The sequence below is a fragment of the Vipera berus genome, assembly GCF_964194415.1.
Source record: "Vipera berus genome assembly, chromosome: 2".
NCBI lineage: Eukaryota > Metazoa > Chordata > Lepidosauria > Squamata > Viperidae > Vipera > Vipera berus.
Genome location: NC_138203.1, coordinates 193,094,224 through 193,110,385, shown reverse-complemented (window position 1 = coordinate 193,110,385; position 16,162 = coordinate 193,094,224). Strand labels below are relative to the sequence as shown.

General features: G+C 38.1%; 1 protein-coding gene across 1 annotated transcript in view; it reads right to left on the bottom strand.

The window, feature by feature from the left end:
• The window catches only part of ERGIC1 (endoplasmic reticulum-golgi intermediate compartment 1), an 86,611-nt gene that overhangs the window by 14,895 nt on the left and 55,554 nt on the right, over window positions 1–16,162 (bottom strand). The window contains exons 4-5 of the mRNA XM_081319664.1: window positions 4,942–5,036; window positions 2,572–2,696 (exon numbers count right to left, since the gene is read on the bottom strand). Coding sequence (XP_081175790.1) covers window positions 2,572–2,696; window positions 4,942–5,036 — 220 coding nt within the window. The remainder of the gene's footprint in view (window positions 1–2,571; window positions 2,697–4,941; window positions 5,037–16,162) is intronic.

Sequence of the window (16,162 nt, the reverse complement as noted above, 5' to 3'; positions counted from 1 at the left end):
ACTGCATTAGGCTACAGTTCTTTTCCCTGTGCCAGAGGATACAATGTTTTGATGAGAAAAGAGAAAAGGCAACATGCGGATTTGTCATGCTCTTCAGAAAGACAGAATCAACTCTAAAGCACTTTAAAATTCTACATTAACAATAATCCTATCACTGATGAACCAAAAGTTGAATCTATCAATATAGCATTATTTCCTCTTTCTGTCATGCTCTTTGCCTCAGCAAATACTATGTCTGATTTTCTTTCCTATATTCCTTGAGAACCTGGCCTGCTGCATTTAGTCAAAATAAATGTCTAGTTTAATTGATTAAAGATGTGTTCTACAATTCATTATACAACACAGTTTCTAAAGTATTTGTTTTAATGCACACAATTATAAAACTGCAGGAAGTATCAAAATTCTTTTAAATTTTTTTTTCTTTTTTTCAGAAAGAACAAAGAATGTTTCTCCAACGATGTCTGGTTGCATATGTACTTATGACAACAGAAAAACTGCAAGCTTTTTTCTTCTAAATTGTTGGTTTGTATGCACATCCCTGGGTAACAGTTCTAATTGTGACAGTGTATCAGTAAGTTTGTTGCTGCTGCTGCAATTTAAACTAGTCTTAAAACTAGTTTCATTTAATTATGAAATCATTATTATTATTATTATTATTAGAGTATAGGGTTATTACAGTAGCTAGGAGACTACAATACTATTGAAGATTAGTAATTTGGCTGCCTGTTTACCAGCTCTGTTAGGTACATGCCTGCACGTTTCTTACGGTGCACCACAAGCTAGCTTCGCACTAGAAAGAAAGACAAGTGCCTTTTCCTGCAGTGTCATTCAAGCCCCACCTTCCCCAGAGCCACTTCGTAAATGGGCATCACAACCAGGAAGGTTCAGAACTGGCAGAAATCTGACTGCCTGCACGGAGCACCAACTCATCTCCCCACTGAAGTGGTACCTATTTATCTACTCGCATAGAACATGCTTTTGAACTGCAAGGTGGGCAGAAGCTGATGTAAGTGAAGAGAATTCACCCCGCCACGCAGTGCTAGGGCTCAAACCATCTCCAGTGTCATAAAGCCACTGAGCCACCATGCCTCTCCTTATGAAATCATGTGTACCTATTATAGAACCAAAAGTTGGAAGGAACCATTCAGAACATCAGATCTAACCCTGCTTAATCCAGGAATACAAATTAAAGCATTCCAGTCTAAACCTTTGCTTGAACACACCCAGTAAAGGGAACCCCACTTTATATAAGTAACTGGTTCTACCATCAAATTGCTCTTACTGTTAGATAGTCCTTTTTTCTTAATTAGTTTGTTGTTGATATTTATTATAACATAAAACAAAAACAGAGACAAATATAATAAGGGAGTAGGGGAAAGAAAAGAAAGAGGAAAGGTGTGCAAGGTAAGAGGTAAAGAAAAAAAAGGGGGTGACTTCCAACTTTTTTTCAGTGCCGTAGAGTACAAAATACAATTACAACCTCAACTTTTTGCTTTATCTTTTTAGCAAAAGTATTAGCCATTCCTATAAAAACAAATTGATCTAATCATCAATACCTAGAATCAGTTTCATTTTTTTCTGATTATAGTATGAAGTCCAGAAGCAGTTTTCAAGTCTTATAGTTTTTTCCCCCTAAAATGCATTTGAAGTGTGCTTTCCTGTAACTTACATTTATGATAAACAGATCATGACTTTTTTCCCCTGTACTCTTCAGATGTTTGAATGGTATCACTTTATTTTTCCTCAGTCTTCTCTTTTCATGTCTAAACATTCATAATTCTTGTAATTACGCTTCACTGATGAACTATATTACCCTCGTCTGACCTTGTTCAGTTTGTCTGAATCTTGCAATTCCTAGACTTTAGACTGGATGGGTACGTAAAATGGGATCTGACTAATGCCCAATAAGCTGGAACTACTACTGTCAGTGATTTTGGAAAGTATATTTCAAAGTGGAATACAAAAATGAAAAGTGATTTTTCAAAATCAGCATGGAAATGAATGGTGTTTATTAGCAAGTTATTTCAAAAATATAAGGACGGGATATTTTCTTGCTAAACACTCCAACTGTTGCTTGAAATAGCAGAATGGAAAGTGTATTTAACTGTAGACTGCTTTATGTCATATGTCATTCCATGGAACTGCTTTATGTTCCATGTCATTCCATGAAACAGAGACATAAAATCAATTTGTTAAACGAACAGTCTGATTTCCAGGAACCAAAGCTATATGAAAACTGTTGACTAGGGCACTTATTCAGGAAGAGGTTCCGATTTCATTATTTATTTCTGTAATACCTTCTTACTCTTATTATGACCAAGAAAACAGTTGCAGATACCTATGCCATTAAGGGGAAAACTTAACACCAAACCTGTTTCTTCTTCATACATTACAAATTTTATACCTCATTCCTTTACAATATGAAGGCCACTTTAAACAGCTCTACTTCTTCTGCAGTGGTAAATGAGCTAAATCACAGTTCTTGCAGCACACTGAACTCTCTAGATATATAAGCAGTTTCTTTTTCAAAGCTTTTCAACATTTCCCCTGAGTGGTTTCAATTTTACTTGCCTTGTTGATGCTGAAATGACCCTCAAATCTGCATCCATCTCCGTTATTCAGAGAAATTTTCATTGAGTTATCAATATGGCCAACTTCATGTCTTCCCATTTCATCTTGAATATCCAACCCAATCACTACAGGTCAAAGACCAGAGTCAAAAAGAGGAAGAGAGAATTTATTGTAAATGACTTAACACAAAGACATCCACTATATTCCCCATTTTTATATGAAAGTGAAACTAGATAGAAAAATAATCATCATTAAATATTTAATTTTCCCCTAGTTTTATGAACTCATAGAATTTAGTATTCTGATAAATACTACCAGAAGTATTCAGTGAGTCAGTGCTAGAATGCAACTATAAACTCTTCTTTAGTAAGCTACGCCAAGCTTCTGGTATTTGATATGGCTCAACAGTGCTCCCCAAAGCATTTGGTCAGTTAACCCATTCACAGAGAGCTGAATAAATGGAATATAGCTTTTATTTTCCCCAAAGCTTTTCTAATATAATTTTTTTAATTGTTTGTAATCTTTTTAAAATTATTTTTGTTGTGTTTTGGGTTGTTGTTTTTTTTTTGCTGTATTCCTTTTTGGTTTTTAGCTTTGTCATTAAGATTCATGTATATGAGATGGGCAGCTACATAAATTATCAAATAAATGAAGTATAATAATATTTATATTGTCTTGCTAGTACATTATGGGAGGAAAATTTGGCTGTTCAGAGAATGAGCTAATGGAAAAAACGCTATATATCATCTTTACCATTAGAAAACAATCTTCTTATTTTCAAGCTTAGGGACACCTAAGATATCCACCTGATTATCTTGACTGAATCTTCTTCTGTTGCTTGCCATATTTCAGAGGCTATTCCATCAGTTCCTGTAACCTTCTAATTTGGTAATGGCCAGAGTGCTGAACTAACTTGCACAACTCGTACCAGAGGTCCTTGAAAGTAAATAGTATCTTCTAAGGAATCTTGGATATGGACATCTTTTGATAATAAAGCTAAAAAAGATGATATATAAGATTCTGCTGGGAAGCTCTCTATCAGAGGAAGCAACATATGAACCGTCAGGACCCACCCCAAACCACGTCTTAGGAAGACAAAATTCTTGGAGTCAAATCTATTCCAAAAAGAATCTTTACTATGACATGCTTGGTTGTAGGAAACGAGACAGGACTTAATATTATTCCACGAAGTAAACCCTTATAAAGAGTTCCCGGTTTAACCCCCCTTAACCCCATTTGGTCAGTCCCCCATCCTTTATCTCATATCATCCCTCTCGTGGGAAAAAGGAACTTAGGACCCTTCATGTTTATTGCTCTCTTCCGTGACAAAAGCCAGATGCTAGCCCCCCCTTTTGTTTCCCCAGTTCAAAAGGCTTCTCCTTTCCTTTGAAATGCCTAATACCGGTTCAATACACATCTATTCTCTTCTCTTCGGGAGATGGCAGAATCCATGGAATAATGTTTGAAACATTCCATTTATGAATATGATATAAATGGATTCTGACATGAACCAGTGGACTGCAGTAAAAATAAGACATTTTTTTAAAAAAATAATCACATCTAGGATCATACATAGCAGTGTAGCTTGCCCCTCCTATAATTTTAATTCCATTAACATCTGAAAATGATTACTGTATCCTACTCAGTCATTTCGGAAACAGCTGAAATAAAAAAGGAGCTTATGCCCAAGAGATTTCTGTGAGAAATGTATATTAATTGCTAAGATCCCCAGAAGCTGTGATACTTTAATACCTGATACAAATGATGCTTGTTTTCCCTTTCTATTTCCCTAACATCCATAGTAACTAATTGCCTTCCAAAAATTTAAGATGCACTTAGGAGGCCAATCAACAAGCACAGCAATTGCCATCAGGTCTATTCACTTCAGTGGACTTTGTGTTCTTCTCGAACGGCAGAAGAGAGAAATCCAGTGACATATGAGCTGGTGGTAGAAATTCTACTTAGAAAATCCATACCCTCGCATCACTTGTAAAAATAGTTACAACAGCCTTACGGTCATTCTGAAACCATTGCTTTTCATAAAAGCTCTTTGCCTAGTACTGAAAACATGAGATTATATGCCAAATTAGCTCTTCATGCCCTTTTTAAGAAAAGAGTGTTCAGTAAATATTTCTCTTTTCTGTTAAGTACCCTGCCATTTGTTGCACTGACAAGTACGCTATTACCTAAATAAATATTTAGCAACACCAGAAAAGTCATTCATAAAAGCAAGAATATAATTCTACATAAAAAAAGTATTTTTTTCCAAGAAAAGAACAAGTATGACTCATAGGAATCTGAATGTGAAATATGAAACTAACATAGTTCTGAAATCACAATTGTAAACTTAGCTGAATAAGGAAAACTCACATTCACAGTGTAGGCTTGGCAAGCTGATGTTCAAATTTACTTCTATTTTGCCTCCACTGTCTTTGTCTGGATCATCCACATAGAGTTCATTTACACTGCAAGGGAGAAGAAAATAGGTGGTGTCATTTTTAGGAGATATTAAAATAAGCCTTTATTTGACTCAGGTTGACTCAGCCTTCCATCCTTCCGAGGTAGGTAAAATGAGGACCCAGATTATTGGGGGCAATAAGCTGACTTTGTAATAATGTCGCTTGGGGGGGGAGGCGAAAGCCCTAATAAGCAGGCATATACATAGAATGAAGGCTATTGCTAAGCACATTTGATTTGTGCTTTAAATTGTAAGCCGCCCTGAGTCTTCTGAGAAGGGCGGGATATAAATGGGATTAAAATAAAATAAAAAAAATAAAATTTGAATGAAATGTGCCAAAGACATTTGTATCGAAGGAGAAATAAACTTTGCTTGAAGGACTGAGCTATACCGGTTCAGAAAAATAATTATAACACTCTTCAAAATACTCATGCTGTCTCTTTAGAACACAAGCAGAATGCAGAACAACTGATCTAACAATAATTTCAAAGGAAACATCTTTAAGTTGAGAGAAAAGATGCACTTTTTAATGTGATTGTGCTAACTATTAAGTAACATGAAAGATTCCTAACGGCACAAATAAAAGTAGGCTCTAATCAGTTAAATAATAAGTACAGTGTGTATCTTCTCAATAAAAAATAAAAGATAATCACAATGAATAGAAATCAGATTCAAGCTTAGACATGTTAGTAATTGGGGAAGTTGATTCTCTTTCTTGGCTCCAAATTAACAAAACTATTCAAAATAGCAGTTTTTAATACTAGATGACCAAATGTGAATAATTTGCTTCCAGGCCAATTTCATTCATTTAGGCTAAGTAAGTCAATTTTAAATTTGTTGTTAGTTGCGAAGTCGTGTCCGACCCATCGCGACCCCATGGACAATGTTCCTCCAGGCCTTCCTGTCCTCTACCATCTTCTGGAGTCTATTTAAGCTCACGCCTACTGCTTCAGTGACTCCATCCAGCCACCTCATTCTCTGTCATCCCCTTCTTCTCTTGCCCTCAACCTTTCCCAGCATTAGGCTCTTCTCCAGCAAGTCCTTCCTTCTCATTAGGTGGCCAAAGTTTAATTTTTAATTTCAAATAGATCTCCATTATTCAATTTTATAAATAGAAGGACAAACATTGAGATGTGGCACAATTATTATTATTTTTTTCAAAGAAGGTCCATTTCAGTGTTTCTCAACCTCAGCAACTTTAAGATGTGTGGACTTCAATTCCCAGAATTCCTCAGCCAGCAGGCTACTTAAAGTTCTTTTTAAGTTCCTCAGGTTGAGAAAGACCCTTCTATGCACTTGATGTATGTGAATGAAATGGAGTAAAGCAACATCTCAGTCCTGCCTGTCTCAAACCTATGATTTCCAGTTATGTTCAGGCAGGGGAACTGTAGGATAGGAAGTGGACTCAACCTATTCCCTTATGTTCATGTTCTCATACGTGTTACATCATTAATGTCTGTTCTCATCATTCCAAGGATGAAGTAATATGCAGATGTTTCTTCTTAGCAAAAATAAGGACACAAATATGCAAGTGCTCTAGGATTAAGTAATATGCAGACATTTCCTTAGCAAAAAGTAGGCCACAGATACGTAAAGGTTCTGATTAATGAACTATATTTTTTATTTTAAAATACAAATTTACTTTAACAATAGCAAGAATGGCTTAAACTGATATGCTTCTCACATAATCCTATAAATGACTAATGATATACCTAATATATCCTGTGCGCTCCCACATGGAGGGCCTTCTCAGGGTGCCGCCGGTAAAAGACTGCCGGCGGATAACACCCAGGGGGAGGGCCTTCTCAGTGGGTGCGCCTGCCCTTTGGAACCAGCTGCCCGTGGAACTTAGGACTGCCCCCGACCTTCGGTCATTCCGCCGGGACCTGAAAACCTGGCTCTTTGAGCTTTCCGGCCCAGGCTGAGAGTTTTTAAATGGGGTTTTATATTTGTTCAGGGATTAAATTTAATTATTTTAACTGTCTTTAACTTTTGTATTGTATTGACGTTTTTAAATACTTTGTAAACCGCCCTAAGTCCTATGGGAAAAGGGCGGTATATAAATTCAATAAACTAAACTAACTAATTAATATCACTATATAAAGGAGAATACTGAAAGTTAACCAAAGTCTTTATTAGCACATTAAATTAAAACAGAATGGCTGCACTCTTTATTATTAACAGAATAACAGAGTTGAAAGGACCTTAGATCTAACATCCTGCTCAAGCAGCAGACCCTATATCAGTGATGGTGAACCTTTTAGAGACCAAACCACCCCACCCATCCACCCCAACCCGGGTGGAGTTTTCTATAAGTATAGTTACTTACACCCAATAAAAGGAGGAATCCGTAGATATTATTTGACTTAATCCAATGTGTGAATGTTTTACTTAAAAAGAACAAAAGGACATGCTCGTAACATATAAAGCTGAATTCCAAATGAAATTGCTTAGCATAAAGGATAACTAATCAGTGCATGTCAAGACGTTCAGTTCTCATCCAATTCATCTGAGTCACACCTCTTTCCCAGCAATTAATTCCTGAGGCCATTCTGCAATGCCTTCCCTTCATTCTTCCCCCCCCCCCCACTTCTAACAGTTTTGCATTCTCCTTTCTTTTCAGATTCTTGGTAGAAAGATGTAGCATGATTTTTCAACATTATCAGGAAAATATTTTACTGGAGCAAGTGAACTCAAGATGGACCACAGGAAAGCAAGTATACAATGGAACAGAGCACAGGTTCTGTGTTCAGAAAAACATGTAATGTTCAGATGCTAAGCTTATATGGATAGCCTTTAATTTTTGGATGGTACCTTCCAGATGGAGCAACACATTGTAAGCTCTTCCTGAAAGACAGTAAAGTGTCAGATGAGCAAGTTCAGAATAGCTTCACTTCAAGAGAATGTGCCAAACTCAATCTATTGCTTGGCAGTCCTTCCTTAAAATTGATCCATAAGGCAGATGGTAAGCATTAATCAATCCTTTGTTGAGATGATTCATAAATATGATGCAGAAGGGAGGAACATGTCTTCTCACGGATGACCTGGTTTCATGTTCCTTCACTGCAGCTGTTGCTTCCCAACAAGCAGAATTAAGCTTTCCACAGAGTTTATCAATGACTGATTATGTAGTTACTTGGGATTAAGTAATATAGTCTAAGTTCCCAGGAATGATCTCAGTCAAGAGAAGCATAAATCCTCATAAGCAGTACACCTATCCTTACTAGTAGTTCTTCCTGAGGTATGCCATCTTATGAGATTGCCTGTTTCACAACAAGGACTCACTGCCCTTCTCCCCATCTCCTCCTGGATCTATGAGACACACCTATCCTGTCAGTTACAATCTGTGAAACAAACAAAAGCTGTCAAAGACAGTCAAGCTTTGCAGGTTTGATACTAACAGTACCTTGAAGAAAAAATTGCATTAAAACACCCTTGGTATCCTTTTTAGGACAAAAAACATTTGCTTTTTGTAGAAGATACTCTAAAAGTATGCAGATTGGACTAATAGTACAGGTTTGATTTGTGGTCCTTTACTACACAGTATATAAGTTTTATTTCTTTACTATTCTTTTTTTGGAAGAGGTAATACTATTCTTTTTTTTTTTATTTAAAAGTTTTAAAATACAGTTTTCCTTTAGAAAACCCCCCTTCCCCCTCCCTGCTCCCCCCCTCCCTCCCCCCCACCTCCCCCCCTCCCCCCCTCCCTCCTCCCCCCCTACCTCCCCCCCTCCCCCCCTCCCCCCCCCCGACTTCCCAGAGCTAAATACAAGGTATATATATATAAAAAAGCAATCATAAACAACCATATACTAACAACTATAAATTCTAAAATCCATCACTCTCTAGCTTATATAGGATAAAACAAACCTTAGCAATATTAAATATATATAAAAAACTAGAATAAAAAAAGAAAAAAAAAACGAAAGAAGACTTATTCGAATGCTACATAAAACTTCTTAACCCTATACTTGTTCTGGATAAACTCAATCCATTTTCTCCATTCCATAATATAACGTTCTTGCGAATGATCTTTCAAATAGGCCGAAATCTTCGCCATCTCTGCCAGGTCGGAAACCTTTAAAGTCCATTCTTCTATAGTCGGCAGTTCCTCTTTCTTCCAATATTGACCTATCAAAAGTCTTGCTGCCGTGACTAAGTTCAACATCAACTTAGAGTCCACAACTGTAGCATCAACAATTATTCCCAACAAAAAAAATTGCGGACAAAACTTTATCCTCCGTTTAAAAATCTTCTGCATATTCCACCAGACTGTTATCCAAAAAACCTTAACCTTCTTACATGTCCACCATATGTGAAAATATGTTGCATCTTCATCACCACACCTCCAACATTTAGGCTGGTAATTCGGATACATACTTGCAAGCTTTTTAGGATCTAAATGCCATCTATAAAACATTTTGTAAAAGTTCTCTCTTAGATTTTGAGCTTGAGTAAATTTCACGTTCCTCACCCAAATCTTTTCCCACGTGTCCATTGTGATAACTTCCTGGATGTTTTGGGCCCATTTTATCATACAATCCTTAACAAGCTCTGTTTCTGAGTCAATCTCTATCAATGCAAGATATATCCGTTTGATATGTGCTGGTCCCTGATTTCTAATTTGCTTTATCAAATTTTCATCAGTCATTGTAAATCCATTTTTCTGGTCTTCTTTCCACCTGGCCCGTAACTGAGTATATTGAAACCAATTTTGAACAACCTTCTCTTCTCGCAAGAGGCTATATGATTTCAAACACCAAACATTTCTTTCCAAGCTGAGGATCTCCTTGTACGTAGTCACATCATGTTTGAAGCCAGCATGTATATTTTCTATTGCGTGTTTTGGAATTGCCCACAATGGTATCTTGCAACTTAACTTATGTCTATACTTCTTCCAAACTCTCAGCAATGCCTGCCTTAAAATATGCACCCTAAACACAGTATCTACCTTCTTATCATACAACAAATATGCATGCCAGCCAAACAACAAATCATGGCCCTCAAGATTTAATAACCTCGGTTGCGTCCAATTGATCCAATCGCTTATTCCTACTAATGCAGCAGCTTCATAATATAATTTAAAATTAGGCAATTTAAGGCCACCTCTCTCACGAGTATCCTGCATAATCTTAAGTTTAACTCGTGGCTTTTTCCCTGCCCACACAAATTTATTGATACCACGCTGCCATTCCTCCAGGTTAGAATCTTTCTTAAGAATCGGTATCATTTGAAATAAAAATAAAAATTTGGGCAGGACATTCATTATGTATGCAGATTGGACTAATAGTACAGGTTTGATTTGTGGTCCTTTACTACACAGTATATAAGTTTTATTTCTTTACTATTCTTTTTTTGGAAGAGGTAATACTATTCTTGAGGGGGATCTTGAGCTCCCCACCCCCAGAGCTGCTAATCTTGTTGCTCCAGCATCTTAGTTTTCTATCTCCATCTCATCTGCTGCTGTAAGTACACCATTTGCTCCCACCCAAAAGAATTAACTGGCGACCTTAGGAAACAATTGTTCTTCTTCATGATATGTCCTTAAAAATCTTCACCACTTTTAAGAACAAAGAGGAGAAAAAACTTCCTTCAAATTTTACCTAATTATATCATTAATTTCTCACCCTTCCTCTTAGTCAAATGGCATTGACAAAGTGCCACAATAGATTGGTTAGACTGGGCAGTGCTAAGTTTCAGGATTTAGTTTTCCGATGTTTTGCCAACAACCATGGCTGGTATCTTCAGAAGAAATGGTCTGCAGAATTGAGCAAGGATAAACTGTGTTTCTGTCTCCTCAAATTTTTATGCTCTTTTTAGCTGAAGATATGTGTAAATTACTCTTGAAATAATTTGAAGCTCTAATAAAGGATGGGTAATATGTACTATGAGATGATACAAGCTTTCCTGTTCACCAATGCAGAAGTCCTCAGCCAAAGAAGGGGGCCTGTCTCCTGATGCTTCATCATAATAAAAAGCTATAGTGCCACTGCTCCTCTATCAATAATGGCAGAAAAGGGGAGTTTGAAGTAGATTAGGGAATGCCTTAGAAATGTTATATTCAATTGATCTTTCTTCCAAGAAAGGAGAACCTTCTCTCCACATATTTCAGAAGAAAATACAATAAAAAACAATACTTTTAATGAAATATAATTAAAAATAATTATTTCAACCAAAAATAAAAAGGGAGTAGAGATAAAAAATAGATCAAACTTCCTACATAGTCAGAATAAACTAAACTCTTCCTATTGATTCCCTCTATTCTTCCCTCTTTGTGTGTTCCTGAGGTCTGTGTGTGTTTGTAAAAGAAAGAAGGAGGGAGGGAGGGAAGAGGGGAGAGAGAGAGAGAGAGAGAGTGCGACATGCATGACATCATTGCACAAATGAAATTTATATCTGGTACCAGACATTAAGAAGCAAATACTGTATATAACATCTTTTTGTTATCGTTGTGGTAAAGCACTGCTGCTACTGCCTCCAATCTGCTTTTTAGTATCTCAACTTCTTAGTACTTGCTCTTGTGATTCCCTGTTCACTAACAGTTTACCATAAGGATTCAGCTTCTGAAGTAATAAAAATGTAGGTTAAAAAAGGATACAATGTTGTTTTGTTATTTTAAGATTTAAGATATACCCAACATCTTTGTCACTTCCTCTTTGACCAGACCCAAGAATGTGCAAAGTATACTGGCCTACTATGGAAGGAACAGCATCTTTCAAATCAATATAAAATAAAATGGACGTTAGAGACGTCAACATTCATTTGAGTCAGCCACTATAATTGGCACTATAGCACTCAGTCTTCTGTTTCCTGTTAACCCACACACATACATGATGAGGATAAACAGTGTAACCTTACCACTTCAACAATTTTGCAATACCTTTCATTAAAGTATCTCAAAAGTGTTGAGCAAGCATTAATTAAGCGGAGGAAGTAGACAGCCAAATATGATTCTCAACTTAAAGCAAAGCATAATAAGGAATACAAGCAAGATTATTCGTCAGATGCTTGCCAGTCATAGTACTGAAAAAACAAACCAGGGACAAATGAACCAGTTAGTCAAACAATTAAATCACACTCCCCTTAGTTAACACTTGCTCTAAGCCAGTGCTTTTCAAATAATTTCCTAGAGACTCCTGAGATTCTTTAAAATCTTTCCAGAGGTTTTTCAACTTTGAATATTAGAGCTGGTGAAAAGTTCTCTATAAGAAAACTTGCCCACCAGTACTGTCTTTTTCTATAATAGGTAAAGGTAAAGGTTCCCCCGCACATGCGTGCTAGTCGTTTCCGACTCTAGAGGCCGGTGCTCATCTCCGTTTCAAAGCCGAAGAGCCAGCGCTTGTCCGAGGACGTCTACGTGGTCATGTGGCCAGCATGAGTAGACGCCAAAGGCGCACGGAACACTGTTACCTTCCCACTGTAGTGGTACCTATTTTTCTACTTGCATTTTTACATGCTTTCGAACTGCTAGGTTGGCAGAAGCTGGGACAAGTAACAGGCGCTCACTCTGTTACGAGGCACTCGGGATTCGGCCCGCCAAACTGCCGACCTTCTGATCGACAAGCTCAGCGTCCTAACCCACTGAGCCACCGCGTCCCTTTTCTCTATAATATGTAGAGGCAAAAAGAGATCTTCTCAATCTAGCCATGGTCCAGAAATGAGGATAAATTCCTAGAATTTATTAGTCATTGTAGAGAAGAGCTGAAGAACTGAAATCCACATATCTGAAGGCTCCTAAGTTGGAATAATCCGGTATATCCCAGATATACAATTCATTCATACAGATAACAGAAAGCATATGCTCATTCCATATAGGTAACAGAAATAAAGTGTGGCCTCCAAAATTACACCTCCAAATGCCTTGTGTCATACAAAAGGGAATGGGAGGAATACATATATTCTCAGTCACCAAAAAGGGAGCTGGTGGGAAAGACTTACAACCAATTCACCTAGGTAGGAGGAGGAAGAAGACACACTATGCTAGCCACAATGGCAATTCCAGTAATTATAGATAGTGTAATTGGCATATGTCAGAGGGGCTACAGCCCAGAAGCCATGTTGCAGCTAAAGATTGGAGCCTAGGAGTACTATATTAAAAAAAAATGCCAGTTCTCATGGACCAGTGCAATCCAGGATTTAGAAAAACATCCAAAGACAGCAGAATAACAAGTAGCATAAGCATTGAACATTTCTGCAATGTGGTTGAACCTCCAGGCTGCTTCAACATTAGCAATCTTTTGATGGCCAGAGCAGCTCTACATGATGCCATCAGCATCAATCTTAAATTTAAATTCCAGAATTATCACAGAGATCAAGAAGAGAAACTTAGCTGCCCTCCATATTAAGAACACACAAGTCAGAACTCGTTTCTCTCCATTGCTAGAATCACAGTGAGAGAAATAAGGTGCATCAGATTTGTTGATATGTTGAAGAAGAGCTCCAATAAGGCAAGGGAGGCAAGAAATGGTCTGTCATGTCAGGCATAACAGCTCAGGGCCCTAGAAGTGAAAAACTCTTGTTGGGTCTGGTCTATCCACCTGAAACATAGAAGGTCCATCCTATTCCCATTTCCCCAGTTGAATAAGGCTGTCTCCAGAGCTGATTTCTGTGTAGCCCTCACTTACCAACCATGAAATAGACCAGCAACTCCATCACTAAGTGACATGGTCATAAAGTGAAACATCACATGACTGCACTTAACTTATGATGCCAATCCTGGCTATGATCATGAAGCAAATCACTAGCAGTCATTAAGCATGAGCATGACCTGTGACTTCCTGCTGGCTTCCCCACTGACTATGCTTGTTGGTAGCCAGCTGTGAAGGTCACAATTGTCAATCATGTGACCAGGGGATGTTGCAGCCATCATAAATGCATGAGAACTGTTAAGTGCCTGAACTGTGATCATGTGACTGAAATGGCTGCAAGTTGAAGGACCAGTCATAAATCATAATTTTCGAATTTTGGCGAAACAAGCAGTCAGTAAGGAAATCATATAAACAGTAAATCCACTCATTCGAAAACAAGTGGAAAGAGAGGAGAAGAATTGATTCTTACTTCCCGGAACTCATTACGTGAACTCTATTCTTTCCCATTTCTCTACCTATTCTTGACACTCTTCACATTCCTGAGAAAAAGGAAAGAAGAGAAGAAGGAAAGAACCACAGATTGAGACAATCAAATATCATGAAGAAAGATACCAATAGGAAGGGGGGGAAAAGTTCCACAGCATCAAAGATGTGCTAAAAGAGTATATGCTCAGGATCTTTAGTTTTCAATGTGCAATCCAAAGCATGGATTGTATCCTGCAAAGAACAAAGACAACAGCGACCTAATACATTCCTCATAGGGCTCAGGTCTTTTTCATATTATGATTTTGTGCCATCCAGTCCCAGTGTTCACATCAGAGATAGTTTAATACTCACTTATGAGTAGTTATACTTAATAAATCACCAAAAATACTTACTAGTTTGCAGTACGTACTTAACTAACTTGCAGTTTTCTTGGTTTCCAGCTGGCAAGGTGGTTTTCACTGTCTCCTTCCTAAGGCTGAAAAAGAGTGACTGACCTAAGGTCACTCAGCCAGCTTTGTGCTTAAGGCATGAACACAACCTGTAGCCTCCTGGTTGCAGCTTGGTGCCTTAACCACTACGCCAAACTGGCTCAACATTTATTGTATTAAGAGATTTAAACTGAGAATGTTTATTATATCTATTATATTTATTTGAATTCACAAATCTCCTGGAGGGATCTCAGGGATCCCCAGGGGTCCTCAAAACTCACTTTAGCAACTACTGCTATAACAAATGCTTCTAAGGAATCACAAATCACTCTTCATTTGCCAACAGAAACCTTAGAATCTCATTCCAGATTTCCCTCTGAGATAATAACAAATGTATGGATCAAAATAGCCCATCCAGGACATCCTCTTTACTGATGAACAACCTGTATTCCATTCAAGGATGTTATAGAATGAGACATCAACATGCCTGATTTGTAAATCAGTTGTCCCAGAAGATTAAAAAGAGGAGTTTACACATCAAAGGCAATGTAGAAGAGATAGAATGCTGAACAAGTCCAGGAAACAGCAGAATAAATAGTTGTACCTGTCTTTCCTGTATTTAACCAAACTTTGGTGATTCAGACATCATGACCCTCCAGCCTGAACTTCAACAGAAATCAAGCATTAAGTTACAGCAGTATTAACTGAAAGCAAGGAGATAAAGAAATCCTTGCCCTCAACTCTGAAAGAAGAGAAAAAAACTGATTCAGTGCAGAGATTTCAGGCTGACCTTACCTTCTTGGAGTAGGACGCATACAGGAAAATAACCACTGGAATTCCCAACACATAAGCCTGAAACAGGAAAATGTCTCTCAAATTGACATCACCACCTCCTAAGTGGGTATGTGACTGCAAACATTTGTTGCATCTAGAAGCATACAAGTAATGGGAGATGGGAGTATGAATTTGGGGGGGGGGATATCTTCTGGAATTCAAAAGAAGATCAGTCCTGTCATCCCCCATCTTCAGAAACAAAGGAAATCACTTCAGAATGACCCCTATTGCATATTGATACAATAGAGCAGACATGTCAAACAGAAGGCCTGGGGGCCGGATTCGGCCCGCGAAGTGGTTTCATGTGGCCCGCGAAGCCATCCTGGAAACAGTGAGGGAACGGCCCCCACTGCCTTTGGCCCTGGCCCAGAGACCCTCCTTCTGCCAGAGACCCTCAGATCTGTCCCACTCCTGCCCAGGCCCCCATAGGCACCCTTGATGCGAACAATGTAGAGCTGGCCACGCCCACCAAGTAGGCCATACGCACTCTAGCCACGCCCACCAAGTAGGCCATGCCCACCCTGGCCATACCCACCCGGCCCCCTGAGGGCAACCGCAATACTGATGCGGCCCTCAATGAAATTGAGTTTGACACCCCTGCAATAGAGCACTATAGTCTGTAAGATACTTTCTCCAATATATTCTCCATTCTATTTATAATTTCAAAGGAAAATTGGACAAAAACCCATTCAGAATCTTAGACCAGTAAACAAGTACATGGTACACCTTTCTTACACACTAGTTTTCTTTTGTGCACAAACCAAAGCAAAGTTGTTATCCAACCAGATTCACACCAA